General features: G+C 36.2%; 1 protein-coding gene across 1 annotated transcript in view; it reads right to left on the bottom strand.

The window, feature by feature from the left end:
- The window catches only part of LOC130235992 (ryanodine receptor 1-like), a 113935-nt gene that overhangs the window by 6059 nt on the left and 85364 nt on the right, over window positions 1-22512 (bottom strand). The window contains 20 exon segments of the mRNA XM_056466523.1: window positions 45-191; window positions 1785-1845; window positions 1996-2132; window positions 2221-2263; window positions 2389-2519; window positions 4358-4612; window positions 5783-5869; window positions 7185-7353; window positions 7434-7504; window positions 7837-9128; window positions 9361-9442; window positions 11973-12077; window positions 13465-13593; window positions 13689-13777; window positions 14741-14821; window positions 17657-17674; window positions 20486-20559; window positions 20645-20721; window positions 20800-20879; window positions 21900-21999. Of these exon segments, the coding sequence (XP_056322498.1) occupies window positions 45-191; window positions 1785-1845; window positions 1996-2132; window positions 2221-2263; window positions 2389-2519; window positions 4358-4612; window positions 5783-5869; window positions 7185-7353; window positions 7434-7504; window positions 7837-9128; window positions 9361-9442; window positions 11973-12077; window positions 13465-13593; window positions 13689-13777; window positions 14741-14821; window positions 17657-17674; window positions 20486-20559; window positions 20645-20721; window positions 20800-20879; window positions 21900-21999 (3228 nt within the window).

Here is a 22512-nt window from a genome sequence, read left to right as displayed (position 1 = left end):
TTGCACAACCAGTTTGAGTTTAGCTGCTGTGTTTCTGACTGTACCTGTTTTCCATTGTGTGTTACGGAGGAAAGAATTGTACGCAGGGTCTTGACACCCATTGCGATGTCCAGCAGGTGACAAGCAAAGAAAAAGTTGTTGTAATGTCCAAGAAGGGACATCACTGTGTACCACACCAGGTAGAGGAAAGTCTGCAAATGAAGAAGATGCATTTAGTTTTTTGGGGGTTTGTTCACACTTTATAGTTTTCCACTGTGCTGTATGGTTCGGCATGGCTCGGTTTGCTTCAGTTTAGTTTTGCACAGGTCAGTTTGCATTTCTACTTCAGTTTAAGACAACTTAAAGTTGGGGGGTACTATCCCTATTGATAGTTTCACATGTCGTCACACCATTAGGGGAACACCCCCCTGGCGGGCCAAACCTTACTATCACCTGCTGACTGCCAAGTCACTGACTGATTAATAAAAAAGCCTGATAATTGTTGTGCAATAAGATTTAGCATTACTAGCCAATGACAAGACACACCTGAGTGGCACTTCTACAGAATTTCTTTAGAGAAAGAACAGCCAGAAAAGAGAAATGTATGAATTTGTGCCGAATGGTAGCATTATTGACCCATAACAATCCAGACGCCTATAACTGCACGTGCATTTGTATGCTTTTTATACAATTTCTATTCTTATTTGCAGGTCAAGTACAATTAAAGTATAAATTGAAATGCAAAATCAAAGTAAAAATAGCAGAAGTGAACGAATAGATTTTTCCTACCAGCAATTATTCATCTAAGTAAAAGAAAACAATACCAAATATAAAAGCAGACAATTACGGGATATAACGTTGTCACTAGTGATTAAATCACTGAGGAATATCCAAAAGATAAGAATTGTAAGAATTGGAGCTCTGACAGAGACATGACAGTTTTAAATTACTGAAAAATAGATTGCAAGAGCTCACAATTTAAGGTTTGTGATCATATGTCGATTCTATTTTGTTGATATGTGATCCAAATATTTTTAGCTTGAAACAAATATCAATGGTTTGTGCTGTGTTTCTGTGGAGATCCCATTATGGCCCATTATTTTTTTTGCCCACCTGGTCTTTGCACAGGTTACCTGACTGAAAAATATCAATAGTTGTTGTTGTACTGCAATGACATCATCGTAAACAAAAAATAAACAAACATACAACATGAACTATGTGGTCTGTCTCATGCTCAGGGTTTCTGCAGGTTTCACCAACTCAAATTTAAGACTTTTTAAAACCTTTTACAGACCATGAGGAATGAAATTTCAGACTTACAGAAGACTAAACTCTAAGAAATTTTTAAATAGCCCAGCAGAAAAAAATGTACTTGCCCCATCAAAAAACTATTCTAATTAGTTATTTCTTAGCCACATATATTTTTTAAAATGTTAAAATAAACATATTTCAGTTAATGTAAGACTTTCTAAGGCCAAAATTTGTTATTTTGAAATTTAAGGCTGTTTAAGACCCTGCGAATACTCTTAATGCTGATAGTGATGCTGCTGGTACGATTCTCTCCAATCAGCTCACTTAGAATCTAACCCAAGATGGTACTAAAAATGATCAGGTACCAGGTGCAGAAGGCTAAAGAAAAGTCCCCAAAAGTGAGCCATAATGAACCAAAAAGTGTTGTACCTTGCACTGGAAAAGCAGCTTTATTTTGTATCTCTTGGTTTGGAAAATAATTCTTTGAATCCTGTTTTGCACTCTTATTCAAATAGGCCACACTAACTCCTTACATAAAATACAATTTTACTTACATTGTCTGTGAACACAACTCCAAATTTCCAGATCTGATACTTGATGTCAATGGAAGTGAACCTGAAAAAACATGGGTATATAAAAGCTAAGGTAAAAATCATTATTATTTTGCTATAACTTGGTGTTATTAGTGGAACAGAAATTACACAGTTCACATTTAAATGTTAAAATGTTATAGTAAGATATTAAATTGGGCTGTAATTTCAATACCATGCAAGCATAGAGTTGTCTGGCTCTTCAGGTTTCTTGTCTGTCTGTTGTTTGCTGACATCCAGAGATGCCAGATCCATACCTAGCAGCTCTGCGATTCGCTCTCGTCCATAAATATCTCCATATTTATCCAAGACCTTGCCAAAGGAAACAAACAAACAAAAAAGCTTAGCATTTACTATCAACCTAAAACTACACCAATTAATAGAAAGAATATTGTCATACCTTTCGCTTAACAAATTTGTCCCAGTAGTTGGTGGGAAAAGAGCTAAAAATGATAAAGAGCAATAATTATGTCTGCTGATGAACACTTATTAATTCAGCCTAAATTACAGAGCATTCACCTGACCTCAAAACTAAAGTCTAAATGTAAAACAATATCTCCACACTTACGGTGTGTTTAGCACCAGTCTGTCCCACTGGCCTTTAATGTCATCATCTGCCGGCTGTTCCGTAATGTAAAGGCCATCAAACTCAAGCTTTCTCGCCAGCTCTTTCTCTCTCTTAAAGATGACCAGTGGAATCTAATAGATCAAGACGTCATGATCACTTATTAACAGCACAGATACACTCTTGTATATATTCAACAGAATGAAATTAAAGACGACAGCAGCATTGAAAGGCCCTTCGAAACCAGGCTAACTGCCACATTGTGTTCTTGGGACAACAGCAAACGAGGAGCAATAAGATAGGTAAGTCAATATATGAAGAATATGTCAGCGCTATTTATATGTGCCAAACTTCCTTCCGCCAGCAGGTGGTGCTATGAGGATAACTGAAAATTGGCATGTTGACAAGGCATGCATTCAGGTAAAGATTTTTATAAAACATAAGAGGTTTGGAGCAGATCCAACATTGTATGCCTGAATTATGATAACTCAGTGTTTAATGGTGAATTAAGTTTAATTTTGTTGGATGCCACAAAGAGCCTTCAACAAAAACTCAAGATATTTTGCAGTTTAACATCATAAAAGTCTTAAGATTAGAATGACCAAATAATGTGTAAAAAAAAAAGATTTATTTTTGGTGTTCTTGCCTTCATTGTAATAGGATAGTATGTAGACAGGAAAGCAAAGTTGGTAGAGAAAGAAAGAGGGGAAATGGGATCGGGGAGGTTCATGAGCTGGAACTTGAACCAAAGACATGTCACTCATATAGTTTTGAATGGCGAAAAGTGTAATGGTGAATAAACGAATGAAGCCCCGCCTACTAGTACAGGAGCCAATCATCAATCATTATATACTAAGGATTCTCTGGGGGAGACGTGTGCTTTTTTTTACCAAAGTTTTAGTGGTCAATAAACGCACTGGAATCTCATTGAATACTTGCTTCACAGACATAAGAAATATATCCAAATAAAGCTTGAAATCTGTATTTTTAAATGCACCAAGTGCACTTTAAAGCAAAAAGTTTTACGTTTTGTAATCTGTATGAAACGAACGCGAGGTACAGTCCATCCTGTCAAACCCACATCACATGATAGCAACTACTCAAATGCCCACGAACTTGTAAACAAAGAGTCGCTGTCATTTCTGGAGGAGATTCGCCATTCAGACCAAGTTGTGAATTACTCCATAAGACCAGCGCGATCCGACGAAGCATTATCCAGAGGATGATCATGTGTAGAACAGCCAAAAATGAGGTTGGTGTCGTGATCTCGTTCCTTTTGAGTGCGCATGAGCATTAGTTGGGCACTCGGAAAAAATGCTGATTTTGTTTGATTTGAATGTTTAGAAACGAAACTTCTTGTTTAATTTTATTGGTTATTCCAAATATGTAATGTAATCATAACCTTGGCAAATAGTTTTGGAGAATTTTGTTTTCCCATTCAGACAGAATGCCTGAGAGACATTTCAAAGATGGCTGCAGAGTGAAATGACTTGCCCTAAAGGGACTTTGCTCAAACTTAGGATTCCCAAAGCACAATATATTGGCACACTGACCACGAGGGTATCACTGCCAGCACTAAATATAGTGTTGATCTGATTAAATCACTAGGATGAGTTTGTTACAGTATAAAACAAGACATTTCCTGGCGCCAGCAGGTGTTGCTATGACTAGAATACTGGAATGTGGATATATTCAAGACAGCACTCTTATCAAACATGTGAACATTATACATTTGAAAATGTATAAGAAGTGCTATCAAGCCATTTTGCTACTGTGAATGTCACTTTGGCATGTGTGCAAAGATTTATGAGTTTCAAGCATGTTTAAGCCCTCAAAAATCTGAATCAGTTAAAACAAGAAGAAACAGACACAATTTCAAGAAGATTTTTTGGCTCGTGCTGAATCAACTCCTTAATCTAACGACACAAAACTGATAAAGACTGATAAGACATGTATATCTACTGGTTCAAACCTTGAGGCAGTTGTATCCAATGATGGATATGAAAGCAATGACAGTGTGCAAAATGGCCAGGAAGGACAAAGTGGGCTGCATGTATCCCGTGCTTTCTTCCAGGAAATAATACACAGGTCCTTCCTCATCCTCATCATCACCTCCATCCTCTCCACCAGAGCCCTCAAAATCCTCCGCAGAGCCTTCAAACAGCCCCGAGCCCTCAAAGATGCCTGAGCCTTCAAATTCATCAAAACTGGGAGGAGTATCAGATACCTAGAGAATTAAAGATGGACAAAATGATTACATATAAATGTAACTGGTAGGAATGAGCCGGTATAAGATTTTGAAGGTATGATATCCTTGGATAAAAATATTATGGTTTCACGGTATTACGATTACTGCTCTAAAATATGTTCTTTTTAAATAAAAGGTAACAAAACAACAACCTTTCTCTCACTAAACACAGTATATTTTATTTTAAGAAACCTTTAAAACATGTCAGACTAAATAATTAAAATAAATCATTTACTTCTGCTGTCTTCATTAGTTACAATGACATAGATTTCTTAACAACTTGAAAAGGCACCTTTTAAATTTTCTTTGAATATAAAGTAGGTCACTGCACTGTTCAGTAAAAAAAAACCCTACATACAGTTAGGTCCATAATTATTTGGACATCAACACTATTCTAACATTTTTGGCTCTATACACCAACACAATCGATTTGAAATGAAATGAACAAGATGTGCTTTAACTGCAGATTATCAGGTTGTGCTTTAATTTGAGGGTGTTCACATCCAAATCAAGTGAATGATGTAGGAATTACAACAGTTTGTATATGTGACTCCCACTTGTTAAGGATCCAAAAGTAATTGGACAATTGGCTTCTAACCTGTTCCATGGCCAGGTGAGTGTTATTCCCTTAATATCCCAATTACAATGAGCAGATAAAAGGTCCAGAGTTAATTTCAAGTGTGCTATTTGCATTTGGAATTTGTTCCTGTCAACTCTTAAGATGAGATCCAAAGAGCTGTCACTATCAGTCAAGCAAGCCATCATTAGGCTGAAAAAACAAAACCAGCTCATCAGAGAGATAGCAAAAACATTAGGCATGGCCAAAACAACAGTTTGGAACATTCTTAAAAAGAAAGAACGCACCAGTGAGCTCAGCAACACCAAAAGACCCGGAAGACTGGAATTCCAAATATTTATGAACCTAACTGTATACCTTAAGATCAGTACAACAAAAAAATTAAGGGGTTTTAAATCCTCAACTTTTCCAAACCGTGGTAAACCTTGAAACTGGTTATCGTCCCATTTCTAATAACTGAATATGTAATTTTATATCTATATGCACATGAAAGCAGAACTATTGTTAGGCATTGGACATGTTTAATTAATTAAACTTCATGAAAGTAAGATAAAAGAGTGTGATTTTTTTACCTTGTAGAAGAGAAGAATGAAGTTCAGGGCAAATGCAAGAAATAGAGCCAAGAAACGAATATTGTAGAAGTTACGAGACAAGCAGTTCTGTTGATGGAAAAGAGATTAACAGCAAATTAAATGTGTTTATTCCTGGTGTTAAGATGCATTTTCCCTAAACTGTTAATTAGAAAATGCTTAATAGGGTGTGAAACATTAAGTTGTTCACCTCCAGCAGTAGTCGAAAACGCATTAAATTGGATTGCTTTAATAGTGTAAACACTCATGTGGTCGAATGCTGTTAAACAGCTATAAAAGACACTGAATCTTCATCTACTCATCTTTAAGCACTCCTTATTCTAAATGAAATCAACAGCCTTTATCATAGTTTTATGAATAACAGAGCTGAAACAAAAATGGTGATGCTTCCTGTATCATTTTGTCATCATTTTGAAATATGTCATCTCCCTGAATTAGATCAGGAAAGTGTCTGAAAGTGGCCAAATAAAAGTTGCTCCATAAACACTGCATTTTTCATTATTTATTATATAATATCTGCACAATCAAAATTGCACATATTCATTGCACTAATTCTTGAACTGTACATACCCACTGTACATATACATTTGTAATTATGTTCATATCTATCTGCATACCTCTGATTATTAATAGCAACATATACATATACTGTATTCATCTACTGTAAATCTGTTCATAGTTAATACAATCTGTATATAATGTTCATAGTACATCCATCTGTAAATATCACCATAGTTTTCTATAATTGCACTTTATAACTTTTACCTGTATCCTGCACCTGCTGCTATTGCACTACTGGTTAAGGCTAGTCTGCATTTCGTTGCCTTGTACTTGTAATCTAATCTAATCAAACAGAAAGTTTTAAAGAAATTAGGTGTAAACACTGTGCCTCCTCGTCTACTTTTGATTGACCAAAAAAACATCTGAATACCAGGTGTAAAAAGTAAGTAAAGGTCTTTTATTTAGAAGTAAAAGATCAGTAAAGTGCTTCGCTGACAGGGCAGTAAATAAAGTAGCTCCTGCCTTTTTAAAAACAACAAACAGTGTTTAATTTTATCACACCTCTGCCAGTGGGAGTGGTTGAGATCAAGTGCATTAAATTAAAAGCAAATGAGAAGGGTCTTGAGGGGGCGGGGCATGTTAGATACTAGAGAGCATTTAATTGGCCAGACAATTTGATTTGAGAAACTGAAGTATGATGTGACATCAAATTGTTGATCCACTTAGGCGGAAGTGACAAATTTCAAGCTTGAGATGTTTATATCTTAAAAATGTGAACATTGTTACTGTCTTGGAGCACACTAGCTTATAGGTATCTTTAAAACTAATATACAGATACTAACATTTGCATTCACTGAGACTGTAAACTGTATTTATGCCATACCATGAATTTATTTCTTTGCACATCCAGCTCATTCCAGAGCTCAAATCCTGCACCCTTGACTGATTTCTTCTCCTTCTTGGCTTTGGTGGCTCTCTGAGGTTTTGGTTCTTCTGGTGTCGGCTCAGGCTTGACTTCCACTTCTTTCTCAGCCTTCTCACCATTCTCAATGCTGTTGCACAAAGAAGGTGGTCGCTTAAAAAAAGTAAAAAAAGTTTCCCCCTCAACACATTCCCCTTGAGAGTCACTCACTCTGCCTTTTCAGGCTCAGGAGGAGGTTCTTCAATAGCAGGAGGCTGTTCAGGTCCTGCTTCATCTGGTTGCTGAAGACAACATTAGATAAACAACATTAGATCATTGTTTAGATCACTGGTAAATGAACATTTGATCTGCGTCTCATTCAGCTCCTTAGCTCCTGAGGTCATGCATTAGTGATGAGTTTGGTTTACTACACTCTACACATAGCATCGATGCTCTCTGATCTTCACAGTGCACTGTGGGACTTTTCAGGGTGCAAACGTTTCAATGCACTGGAAGAATTTTGCAATTGAGACAGCCCTTAAAAAATGGCTGACACCCTAATTAGTCCACTGGCTACCAAACAAGGGAGCTGAGTGAGACTCACCCAAGGTAACCAATCAAATAAACACCATACCGTTTTCCTCTTCAGCAAAGGGGTACCCTCAGGAGTTGGCGGTTCTACAGGAGTCGTATCCCCCATATCTCCAAGTCCACCAGGTGTATCGATACCAGGAATCTTTCCACCATCTTTCTCCTGGATATCCTCATCCTCTTCTTCTCCACCTCCAGCATCCATCGAGTCCATTATCCCTCCAGTCTCCTGTTCCTCTCCTCCCCTCGGTTCTCCAGGTAAGTCCCCATGCACCTCGTCCTGTGTGGGATCCGGCATGCTGGCTAGTAACTCAGTCACCGTAATGTTTTTGGCCCCTTCAACCAAACCTCCTCCAAAAAGTGTGTGCCAGATGAGCAGAAAGAAGCCTTTACAAACGCTGTAAATGAAATGGAGGATGCCCATGAGGATCGTCCACATGAAGGTAGCAAGCCCTACCACGATCTCCTTAATGGTCATCTTCCTGAGTCTGCGGTACTTTCTGCGAATATTCCTGAAGGTGAACATTCCCAGGAAATTCATGATGCTTTGAATGAAGTCGGCAAATGCGGAGCTTGATTCTGGCTCTCCCTCCTCGCCACTGCCCTCTTCATCACCAGCATCTCCTCCTTCAGCTTCCTCAAAGTCATCCTCTTCTTTCTCCTCCTCGTCTTGTTCTGAAATCTGCGACGCGATGTTCATCTCGAATATGGTGTCCTCGCAGAAGTTGACGAAAAGCTCCATCTTCTCCGATTCGCCGCCTTCATTGACCACGTCGAATATGAACTGTCTTTTTGATTCTTTGACTTGAGGCATCTCCCACTGCTTGCGATTCACCTCGCTGATCTCGAAGTAGATTCTCTCAATTTTCCTGCTGGCGCCCATGATCTCGATGCGACCTAAGAACGGACGGAAATAGTTCAGAACGCTCTCGGCTTGCTCGAGGAAGTTCTGCAGCCTTGTATCATGAGGAACGTGTTCGGAGAGGTTGGTTAGCAGCACCGCTATGTTAAAACCAATATCTTTGGCTGGCTCTTGAAAGCGACTTGCAAACTCTTCGTAATTGATCATCTCGTTCTCGTCAGCCTCAGAGCATGACAACAGAAATTGGATCTCTGAAGGTGTGTACTGTTTCTGGCTGTCCATGGATTTCTGAAAGTCTTTCTTGGATATCAAACCTCTAGGGTCGGTCACGTAGTCACGAAATGCGTCAGACGCAACAATGTCCTTCAGCTTGAGGAACATGTCGAAGAACTTAAGAATCATTTCTACATTGCTGGAGGATTCCACTAGCATGTCCACCATCTGGCGAGCAATGGTGCCATTTACAACATTACCTGTCCAATAGAGAGCCGTACAATGTAACTGTGAATAAACCAGTGTTTCTCAACCACGTTCCTGGAGGACCACCAACACTGCATGTCTTCTTTGTCTGTCACACCCATTACAGATCTGTGAGAGAACTGAAATGTGCAGAACTGGTGGTCCTTCAGAAACGTGGTTGAGAAACACTGGTCTAAATCACATAATGCAAAAATGATGAACATAAAAGCATGGTTTTCTTCATACCTTCCAACAAGGACAATAACATGACCACCATGTCTTTCTGAAGGTCCAACAACTCTTTCAGAAGACCAATCTGACTGGAATCCTGCAAGAAAGCAAAATGACACACTAGCTGCACAAAACACATACCAATACTAATGAAGAGCTTTTAGAAAAACAAAACTCAAAGTATACAGTGCTCAACATATATGAGAACACCCTCACAAATCTCTCATTAAAATTAATATGTTCTATAGGATGCTTTACAATATTAAATTTGAACATTTTAATTACAGGACTCGAAATTAACCTTTTTGCTTGGTAGCACTGGTGCTCCTAACGTCAAAAATGTAGGCACAACAGCCAAAATTTTGTCGCACCCACCAAAATTATGTGCACTGTTACTAGAAGTTTTATATTAACAGATTTATTGCTTTTGAAATCAACACTAATCAAAACTAACAAACAAACAAAAAAATCTGCATGCGCTTGTAACTTTAGTTGGTTTCTAAAACAAAATCTGTCAGTGTTATTTTTATTCTCGTATCCAGACCTTTACATTTCCGTGGCTGTAGCTCCCTTTCATCTGAAGGAAGGCATTGACTAAGTGATTGACAGCTGATATTAACCAATCCATTTGCGTGCAGTTCAAGAGCAGTGGGTCAATCAGAAGAGCTTGAAGGCCAGGCAAGCATTACGGGGTTTGTTTACTGCAGCAAGTTGACATGTCAACTGTTTTAAATCATTCCAATGGAGCACTGTTTGGCGCTTTTGGTGCAAAGATGCATTCTGTGTAAATGTCTCCTAAATCCGCTTATGCAGTGAACATTTTGCAGTGAAAATGGGTCGCATGGCAAAAATTTTATGCACTCGCACAAATGCTCCCAAATATATTTTGAGGTCGCATAGATAAAATTTCGCATATGCAACCAAAATGGTCACAATTTCGAGCCCTGCATTAGACTAGTCAGTACTGAAGCCAAATCTGGAGCTAATCTAAGGCTGCGTCCAAAATCTCCTACTACTCAGTAGGTGCTGCACTTGAATTTAAACCTACTACTCGACTGTTAAAAAAGTACATTCTATACAGTATGAATGTCAGTAGTATGAATGGAACTCTGACGTACTACATCCGCCATTTTGTCGTGATCACATGACCTACCCGCGTGAGTTGTGTCACTTCACTCCCTTTCATGAATTCTCGTGTGGGGCATCATGGGATAGTGTAGCGTCCATCCAATTCGCAATGTACTTCTTGCATATTGATTTTCGAATTCTATGAATTCGGACATACTGCTCGGCTTGCATACTGATTTTAGCGTTCTTTTTCTAAAGATGTTCATTGACTAAAATATTATTTTAATAAATATATTCATTTAATAAATCCGTTTTGTTTAAATGCACCAAAATACAGTATATAACCTATAATCACTGAGAAATTGCTAAAAATATAAATTTTCAAAATGTTGTGTACTCATATATGTTGAGCACTGTATACAAAATGTAACAACACAAATACTGTCATTTTAATTCATATCATATATTTAAATTTCAATTCATAAAGTAAGATTATCCCTAAATTATTAATGAAGGTGTAATTTCATTTTAAGGCTATGGGCACAGAATGAACATATTAGCTTATTTGTATTTTATATAAGGAAAATGTAAAATGCTGTAACATTTAGATGCAGGTTAATGCATTCAGCAAACAGGAGTTAATAATTAGAAACCAAAGCACTCTAGACATACAACAGATGCTGAAATTCATAAACATAACAGCACACCAAAGGTAGAATTATAGAAATGACAAAACTATTTTTAATACAGCAAATTCACATAAAGCTGAAAACACATGATTCCTCCGGGTAATGTTATCTGCCATACATTCATTTTCTCAGGCTGTTTGACCCACTTATTTGTATTTGTAGCAGATTTTCGATATTTTTCAGACAATAAGCATGTTTAATAAGCAATAAAAAAAATATATATATATTTTATCTCTAGAAAAGTTAAAAAGTAAAAAAACCCTGCATTTTTGGACCACTACTAAAGTTATATTGGGTTCAAACAACCTGGATTTGGGAATCTGGAACATCAAGGGAGGGGAACTCAAATACAATCACTTCAATAGATAAATAGAGAGATACATACTCTTCCCTGCATACGGCGTATGAAAGACAGTTTAATTCATCAGTAAAGCATTGAGAGCAAAAACAATATTACATTCCAACAAACTAGTCATTTCAATATTGAAAAGGGAATGTAACATGTTCACTAGTTAAGCATGTCTAATCATTAAAAACACCTCTATTTGAGCACTACTATACTTTCATTTTCATGCATTTCCTATTAGCAACTCAAGTAATAAATAAGCCCTTTTAGTAACAAATTAAACACATCTGACACTGGTGAAAATATGTAGGTCTACTGACGATAATGCTGTGAAATATGGTTTTATGTTCCATCAAAATGCTGAGATACAAAAACTACTCATGTATCAAGCAGTGAATGTTTACTACTAGTGCACACTACAAAAACACTTCAAACGAAGACTAAGATAAATGTGTGATCTAATGCATTCAGATAGAATGAACAGAGGAAATGAGCAACAGTACAATCAAGTTTATGTGGGTTACCTGAGCCAGTTTCATCATCATATGAGCAAACACGTGCAGAAAGCCCACCACAGCATCCCACAAGCGACTGTGGGCCAGGGACTGCTGGTTTCCTGTGCAGGGACCCTGAGACAGACAGATCTCTTAAATAAATGAAAGTTATATATTTATATTTGAGGAAATTAATGCACTGAAAAATGTGATGGAACAATTTAAAGAGACACAAAACCCTAAAACCCTTAATTTTTTAGATGTTGACAGACATATATATATGCGCCACTATGCTAAAAACACACTAAAGGACACATATATTTCACCAACAAGTGAAAACTGTTTGATTTTGCGTTGTTTTAGGCAAATTCGTACAACATAGAGCTAACTTTTAAAGAGAGATTAGAGGGATGAGGTCATTGCGTAAATTCCAGTGTGGTGATTGGCCGGCAGTACCAGGCAGTACATAGTGATGTTGTTGACATTTTAGCATGTTTGTGCATTAATTTATGAGCGAGTTGGTTCAAACCAATCATTCAACCAATCAATAGGACTGTCATTGGTGGGGTGTCAAAATTAATTGTTACTTCGATACACCGCGATGTAGATGCGAACAATTCGGTAACCGATTATTATTTACTGCCGTCATTTATGACATATGCGCTATAAAGTAGCCTACTATGGTGAGGGAGGGGACTGTGAGTGATTAAAACACTACTTAAAAAGCAGATAACTGTGCACTGGTCACCACTTGTGAGTCTTTCACATCAGAACCCAGCTAGGCAAAAATGAAAGCTGTAAGCTCTATCTCTCACTCTCTGTGGCCCCTGTGATCTGCTGGCGTGTTCATGAGGTAACGTTTTATTTTCTCTCTCAGCTCTTACAACAATAACGTTACTTGTGGATCCAGACACGAGCATAACTGCAGAGAGTACTCTTCACTACGTTGCCATCTATGGATCAGCCGATTGCCACAACCATTTAACATTAGTTTCCAAGTTACTGTTTACTGAACAGCGCCAGAGCCGCAGTGATCGCTAGAGCCAAATGCAGCCCTTTCTGTTGAGCGCGTGATCAATCATAGGTGTTTAAGAACTCTTTCAACAAGGGTCAAAAAGCAAGTGGGATAATATTTACATTAGTTTATTTGCTTTAAATGCTCATGTTGTTCTGTGCATGTACTTGAGTTTTGTTTGATGCATTCAAAAAGAGTATTTTCTATGAGCAGGTAAAATTAAAGGTATAGATCTGACTGTTTGTATTTAAGGACAGAATTGTATTATAAATAATATATAAATATAACTGTATTTAAAAATTATACATTTTAATACAACATTTTTGTGTTGCTAAGTAAAATATCAAATTGTTAATGAAATTATCGCCAATGCATCGTGATGCACCGAGATATCGAATTGAACTGAATCAATGGCATGAGAATTGTAACTGAACGGTGAGACCGGTGTGGGTTCACACCTCTAGTCATTAATGTAAAAAAAAAAAAATAGTACTAATAATGACGCACCTGGATATACTCAGTAAGACTGTTGAAAACCTGTTTGGCCACAGTCATAGCTTTAGAGAAGTTTCGCTTTCCTGGTTCATCTATGATGTCTTTTCCTGAGTAATACCAGTAGAAATCACTGATAGACTCCTGGAGGAAGAAAATAAATGTACATTAAGTAGTAAATTTGCAGAACATTTTATGCTACACTTTATTGGGGTTTTCAAGGGTAAAAATGGCCTCACCTGTAGTCTAAGCAGGTAATCCACTGTACAGATAATGACATTGATGGTGGTGGTGCTGCCTGTCTGTGTTCTGAGGTAATTTTGGAAGTCTAAAGTGAAGCAGACTCGTAAACACATTTCCAAAACCATTGACACAATGTTCAGAACAATATGATGATGTGTAATAAAGTTAAAGTTAAACACAACATTTTAAATGAGGCATCATTTACCCACCCTGGTGTAGTTTGAATGCTGTATGTTGTATTTTGTGTGCCGTGAATTTTCTTATGGTGGCTTGAGACTAAAATTTCTGCTCTCTGGCAAAACCTACCAAGTAGCCTAATTCATATTAGCAATATGCTAGCAACATAGCAATATATACTAATATACTAGCAATGTGCACATATTAAAAATAGTAGCTACAAGCTATTAATGTGCTAACAAATGTCAACAATGTTTAAAAAAGTCAACAACGTACTTCCAGCATGCTAAAATATGCTAGCAACATATTAAATGTGCTAATACATGCTAAAAATTCATACAATAAGATGATGATACAAAGTTTGAAATGTGCTACAAATATGCTAAAATAGAAATATTGTTAGTAATGTAAACACTAACAACATCACAATGTAAACAATGTGGGAAACATCATAGCTCAGTCAAAAACATGCTAGCAATGTGTTAAAGCAAGCTAGCAACAGACTATTTACTGTATGTGCTAAAACATGCTAACAACCTTCTATAGTCTTAATATTATCTGTTTGACAAGCATTTGAATTTTCCTCAAAATTTGTGGCCTGGCCATCAACATCAAAGTTTATCTTGACAAGATATTTTTATCTGGTTGATTTCCATTTTCCTATGTGAATCAGAGAGAACAAGTTTAAAAAAAAATTATTATTCTCCTTTTGTGGTCTGAAAAATAAACTAGGGATCAGAACAACACCAAAGTGAGGAGATGTTTACTTAATTTAGATTTTTGAGTGAACGATCCCCTTTAACAGTTGTGGTGCACAAATGAAAACAAATTGCAATAAATCACAATACAAATGTGCAGAATGACGACCCACCATTGTTGTGACCCTCACAGAGGAGCTGTAGAAAGCGGAAGAGGTCGCAAGTGAACTCGTCATCAGCCATGACCTTCTCACCTATGCAAAGGGAAGGAGGAAATATGTAGCAACATCACATACAGGTGAATGTGTCTTTGTGAATCTGATCTCAGGTGTAGAAGCAGTCTGATTAGAACAGAAATAAGAAAAATTCAACAGAATCTCTCAGGTTATAATGTTAGTGCAAACTGCAACTCTTTGTCGCTTTCAGGAAGAAATAGGCAAAAAATTATATTATTTGTGGTGGTGTTTCAATCTACTCCCCAGTTTAGCGCACTAAAAAAATACCAGAATGCATAGTTGAACTTATCATGTTCATTGATGTCTCATATTTAAAAAATCTACAGGAATGAAAGCTAAACTAATATTTCATATCAGTGCTATACTTTATTTTAAAAGTCAGCAATAGGACAATTTAATTGACTTACTTCATAGGTAACTAGAGAGTTGATTGAGACACAGCCTTATGCAAAATCTTTAACTGAAATACAGCTGCACAAATATGACACTTTAACCAAATAACACAACACATACAGTATACATAAACTGTACACATACACAATAATAAGCATAAATGAGCACATATATAAGTACACTGATATACAATCACATAAACTGTGGCTTAAACACATGGAGAGATTAATTACAACATAAAAGCCCAACATAGACGCGTTACTTTGACATGCGGGACAGACCGACTGTAATCCTAAACCTCAGCTGTGTTTTGGGGAGGGAAAATGCAGGTCAATAAATCCACAAAGCCACATGAAAGTCAGAGACTCCAGCATGATATCTTCTGTGATAATTCCAGCTATTTTTATTTTAGGATCACAATATGTTAAATACTAAATTGCTAATGCTTATGCTAAAGGCTAATGCTAAACTGCTGTGCACTATCATAGTCTAGTGTTTTTGATGTGTCCAATTTTGTATGACTTATTAATGGATTAATTATGACCTCAAGGCAATACCTAAGCTGGGGTAAATTTAGGAAGGCATAAAGGGTAATATTAGGTGCAAATCTTGAAGCCAAGACAGAGTTAGATCAGATTTGGCTCAATTCATAACCAATGGGTGGAACTAGTAAATTATATCTGGGTCAAAGACAAAAACGGGTTTACAAGCGTCAAAACAATCAAAGCACAAAATGGCATTAAATTAATTTAATATACATTTAAGTTTGTCCACATGTAGTCAAAAATTAATAAATTTACATTTTTCATACACCCAATTAAATGTTATTCAGTGTAACAATAGTATATTTTTATATACTAATAAATATTTTAAAATACAATTAAAACAAGATTTGTTTAATGACACATTAAAAGAATTTTAAAAAATCATTTTAAACCTTTCTTGACCTTTGCCACTATCCTAGGTTGTGTCCAATTTTAAGCAAGTAATATGTAATAATTTGAAAAATAATTAAATTTAGAACGATCATTTTAATATACAGTCAGGTCCATAAATTTTTGGACATCGACACAATTCTAACATTTTTGGTTCTATACATCAAAACAATGGATTTGAAATGAAACGAACCAGATGTGCTCAAACTGCAGACTGTCAGCTTTAATTTTGAGGGTGTTCCATTACATTTGGACCCTTAACAAGTGGGAGGCACATCTGCAAAGTGTTGTAATTCCTAGACCGTTCACCTGATTTGGATGTCAATACCCTCAAATTAAAGCTGACAGTCTGCAGGTAAAGCACATCTTTTTCATTTCATTGTAAATACATTGAGTTGGAGTAAAAAATTTTGAACTGTGTAGATTTCCCAATATTCATGGACCTGACTGTATATTTTTCAACACATAGAAGAAGTATGATGTTTAAATTTGACGTAAATATACACATTACACTTAATTAAAATGATTCTTTTTCACATATTTTACATTTTACTTTCATATTTTGATGTTAGTTGATACTGCCAACCTGATTTTACAAAGTAGGACATGTTCCCGGATTGACATCTATGTTGATCCTGGAACAACATTCCAATCAGGATTAAGGGATACGTTAACAGTTTATGTTAAGTTAAGTCTTACGTTTAGGTTTATACTTCTACATGATTGTTATCTAATTAATATTTCCCTCTGATTTTTATGAATAATTTACAGTTATGGTTGGGTTTAGGGGTAGGGAATATGTATGGATTACATATTCAAACAAAAATGGTGTTCCAGGATCAACATAGATGTTAATCCAGGATTGCATCATACTTGGCAAAATCATGACGTGCTAGTTGATACTTCCACTTTACTAGCATTTTATTATCATAAAATATTTATATTACATTTATTTTTGATGCAGAGACCAACATGTCTTTGACCCCTGAATTTGCTAGTTACAAAACACATGATCACCTTAAATTCAATAAGGATTTTAGTGTTGTCATATGAAAGTTAAGGTCTTTTTTCATGTAAAAACAAAGCTGATGCGTATAACTACATGGAATGAAACTTAATGAATGCAAAAAAACAACATAATGAACAAAAATGTTTTGTTTATGCAGCATGTTGTTACTGTAAACTTCATTTTATTTCTCCTTTTCTACAGACTAGACACAATGCAGAGACTTAGAGTTACAGTAGATCTGTTTCAACACTCAAGGGGAGAGAGAAAAACACTTCAGTCACATTCTGAGTCAGTGGGAATGAATAAATTAGATGTACTGCTTGGTGAACTGAATTTGTAATGTGACCGAAAGTTGTTTTTACAAATCCTTGAGTGATAAGTTTCATATATATACTTTCATGTGTATATATATTCAAAAAATAAATAAAAGAAAACTGATTTCAAAGAGAAAAAGGGACAGAGAGGAGTGACAGGTAGAGAAAAATGAAAAAACAGAGGGACAGAGGCATTATTTACCCCGTTCTAGCTTCATGTCTGAGGCCCGTGAAGGAAAGGAGGAATGAAAAGAGATGGGGACAAAAGTATAGTCATGGTAAAAGAGCGATGGTGAGGTGAGGACAAACAGACGACATGGAGTGAAAAGGGAATTATTCATGACCAATATCATAATCTTTCAACTGGCATCATATTAGACTCGATTATTACATCTGGAGACAAATGGAGTTTGTGATAATATGATCACTGATTTATTTATTGATCTGATCAATTTTGTCAACAAATGATGCGGCATTTTCAGGTTAGAATGACCAAACACGCATGATTACAGATGGATGATTAAATAGTAGCTATTTTTGGCCACATTTATGGATTCAACAATCATTTTTAACCTCTATAGTCATTTATACTAGCAAATTACATTAGCAATTGGTATTAAAGGTGCCATAGAATTAATGTCTGGATATACCTAGGCGTAGCTGAATAATAAAGTCTATTTATTGGCTGTCTTAGCCCTATCACTTAAAAAAAAAAAAACAGCCTACTATACATCTCTCTATATTTAGGCTAAAGCGCTGCTTTATTTATTTATTTACTGTATGTTTGTTTGTACTTTCATTTAGGTTGTCTTTTATTTATGATGTTTTGATTTCCAAAATAAATCCTCATTGTACTTAGGTTTATACTCAAGTTTATAATGATTTAAGAAGGAATAATAATGCTTTGTTTCATTCATTCATTTTCATTTACAAGTAGCAGGGTATTTACCGCTACTGGATATTTCTCTTCGTTTGCATTCAGCCACTTTGTGCCCCTTGGCGGCAGTGTTGCAAACTACTGTTACACCTAAACACATTTCCGTAATCCATTCGTCCCATTTGAACGGTCACTTACTGTAATTGTTTCCTCGTTCTGGAAATTCCCACTGAAAAGCAGGTCAATCGGTACGATTAATATGCATGCCCCAGGCAGCATTTGATTGGCCACAACATTTCGTAGTGAAATTACAATGATCTTTTTCCCCCTTAGTTTTAAGTTTATCTAAGCGTGTATTAAAACTACTACATACATGGGACTCTTGTCTTAAAAACGAGAGAGGCAGGCAGCAGTTTTGGGAAGTAGGCAGCCATGCATGACCACAGAGTTTTCACAGCTCGTCAGAAGGCAAAATACAGGATATATGGATTCACTACGACCCCAAGAGCTATAAGGCCTGTTTAACTGTATATTTAGTTAGTTTAACGTGTATATTTTGGAATTTGCAACGTTTGTTTGTAAGGTAGCAACATACATTTATATATGTAATGAGCCAAAAAACACATGTAGATTGCCGAATATAAGTGTCATATCGCTCAGTTTTTACTGTGATTTTTCTGAAGTGATAGGACAGTAATGCACTTTAAACAACTCACTCTCACTTTTAATACCTCTTGATTACTGTTTATTTATATCTTTTGCTTATTAATTGTTTCCTTTTACATTTTATTTTCTTTAGTACTCCTATGTACAGCACTTTGGTCAACTTTGGTTGTTTTTGAATGTGCTTTATAAATAAATATTGTATTTTAAAACTCCTCTGTTTATGCAGAGGTTGATATTAATTTCTGCCTGTATATTAATATTTGTTAAAGCTTCAAATACAACACTATAACATCTATGTCTGTCTCTTTTGATGAATATAATTACAATTTATTCTATGTCATTGAAAAACAAAACTCGAGCAAAATAGGTTACTCTGGTGGCTTAAAGACATCTCACTCACTCCTAAAAATATGTCCAATTCATTTAAAAAAATGTATAAAGCATCTACTCTATTTGTAAAAATGTCATATTATATATTATTTTGCAAATAATTTTCTCCTTTCTCTGAACTGTGAATTTTTGTTCTCACCAGACACATTTTGAGTTTAAATTCACTTCCCAATAGATGCGGATTCGCGTCATGGGCAGGGGTTCTGTCTGCCTGGTGACTCTAGCTTCATTACTAAACGGCTAACATGAATTTTATTGAGAGAATAACTGTGTTTATGTGCTTTATGAAGACTGAAAAGCAGCGTCGATTCGTTTGGAGCCGTGTCTGAGTCACTAGATCCTTTTAGAGGTGCATCCAGCTCTGTGAGTTCACAAACTCCTCCAGAAACTTAACCTGGATGATGGAAGCTTTAAGCGGTGCTTCCGACCGAGCCGAGTCTAGTTTGATCAACTGTTGTCAGGTGTCAGCGGGAGGATTTTCCCCCAGGACAACAACAACAGGCTCTACTTCATAAACAAGCCCCTACAAGAGAAAGTTCCTGATTCGTTAATGCGGCACGAATGTCCGCTAAAGTTTCAAATTTTCCATCTCAAGCGATTCACACGTAACACGCATTTCATTGCTTTATTTCATCTTCATTTATAAGTAGCTGGGTATTTACTGCATTCAGCCATTTTGTGCCCCTTGGCGGCAGTGTTTCGCAAAATTCCGCAAAACTCTCAACTCGCGCCGCTTCATTTGCGTAAATCGCATCTTTAACGTGAATCGCATCATTCGCGTGAATCACATCATTCGTGCAGCCTCATTGTTGCGCATCATGCCGCAGGATGTCTATTTGCGTCTTTGCATTGACATAACATGTAAACCACTCGTGCTTGACGCTTCTGGTGTGAAGGCACCATTACAACGATCCTTCTAAATATGGTCAAAAGCAAGCTTTTCATTTAAGTGACATTCCTACTATGTAGCTATCAGAGAACATTTTATCATATTGAATGAATTCACTCTATAGCACCTTTAATCTACAAATATCCAGCTTGTCAAAATACAGTACTGGTGCACGATGAAAAAGACTCTGGATCATTCCTGTTACTTACTTGTTCCCTCTTCTGACACCATACCTAGACCCTCAGCTTTATTCTGCCTCTCAAAGGCATTCAGGTCCAAAACACTGCAAAGCATTTACAAACACTTAATTAATCAATCTATTAACTAGTGTGAAAAGAGGAAGACAGCAGCTTGCAATCACAAAATACCTGCAGGTCTGCATTAAAGCCTGAACACTGAGGAAGAAACCCACATCTTTCTTGTCTTTCAGATACTCCAGCATTTTCTGAAAGGTAATTTTTTATCCGGTAACAAAGCACAATATCTAAATAATTGTCTTTAATTTAGGTGTCTCGCAACTAACCTGCTGGACCTCACAGTTCCCGCCATTTAAAATAGAAATGCCCAGTTTTAGGGTGGAAGAGACCATGCAACCGGTCTCACCTGCACAAAGACAAAAAAGAAAAGTTCTAAATTGCCCCATTTGGATATTTGAACATAGGGTGTGATATAAGGTGGAAATCAAAATACAAAAACAGAAATTTACTGAATGAAAAGTTCATTGTTATTCAGAAATAACGTAATATATGATATATAACCATATATTACTATATATACATTAATATATGATATATATAGTTGTGGCTACAGCAAAATAACCACAGCATTCACAGTAATCAAAAACACAGTGATCAAAATTAAAGAACAACAGTCTTTAATGGGGTATATGTAGAGCTAGTGTTTTAAGCCAATGATAAACTTCCGGTAAAAGATTTATGTGACTATTTTTAATTTCATAAGGTTCCTTTTACAGAATCGATGATGTAATGTAATTACAATACAATCAGTTAAATAGACTTAAGCATTCATTTAGCTTTTCAAGCGTGAAAATAGATGAAAGACTTTGTAAACAAAAGCAACGCCAGTAGCAGCAGGGTCCATTGAAAACAAACTATATTGAACATACTGGAGTAAAATAAAATTCCATATTTTAAAAACATGGCACAAAAAATGGGATTTAACGCAGTGCTTCTACTCCGGTCTGACACCCAATTTATTTTGTTTATCTATCAGGCAATGAAGATCATTTGAATTACTTTTTTTTTTTTTTTAAAGAAATAAGATATTAAACGTGGCAATTTTGTAATGGCACAACCAAAAGCACTTGTGCTGGCTGGCTGAAAATTAAAAGTGTATCTGCATATACCCCATCAGAAGGCTACAACGATCAAAATTAATGTACAGGACCTTGTTTTGAATGACTTCAGCACATCTTTTCAGACACCATGAGACAAGAGGTGATACTGCGTTGTATATTATGTGAAGACAATTACAGAACTTTTTTGACCTTGATTTCATGCAGACATGTTTTAGAATAAAATCAGAATCCTTTAAAATATCATAACAGGGCACTTTAAAAATGACTTCAGTAGTTTTTAGGTATGTATAAAGCTGAATTAGTACCCTTGCAGGCACTGATCATCTGCAGGACCATCTCAGCAGCCCCTCGGTTGTGTAGACGTGACTGCTGGTAGAGCAGTCTTTGCTTTTCCATTTCCTTTTCCTAAAGGGATAAACATGGACAATGAACTGATTGAAATCATTAATATGTCGTCCTTTCCACATACCATTCTTTCAGGTCAATCTCCCTGTTCCTCTAAAACAAACTACAGAAAGCATTTTGTCTTAATCCTGTTCACACTGTAAAAAACGCTGGGTTCTACACAATTCCATTATGTTGTCCCAACACAAATCGATTAAGTTAACTTAATTGGTTTTACAAATTTAAATGGACTAAACATAAAACACTTAAGTTGTCTCCAAATAATCAGAAGACTTGTGCCGATTCAGCTCATTTTAAATAAGTAGTTTGAGCAAGCTGCAAAAATCAATTTTGATCGCTAAATTTGTGCTTTCCCAAAATGTTTTAAAATACATCCACACATATAAAACTATAGAGAAATAAACCAAAAGCGAAAATGTATTCATCTTAGTTTAAATGTGATTTTTACAGCATTAAGGAGAGCTCCTGACCAAAATCTGGGCTACGCTGAAGCTAATATATATTCTACAACTC

Source organism: Danio aesculapii, chromosome 10 (assembly GCF_903798145.1).
Source record: "Danio aesculapii chromosome 10, fDanAes4.1, whole genome shotgun sequence".
Taxonomy (NCBI): domain Eukaryota; kingdom Metazoa; phylum Chordata; class Actinopteri; order Cypriniformes; family Danionidae; genus Danio; species Danio aesculapii.
This window is presented reverse-complemented; position numbering and strand designations above follow the sequence as displayed.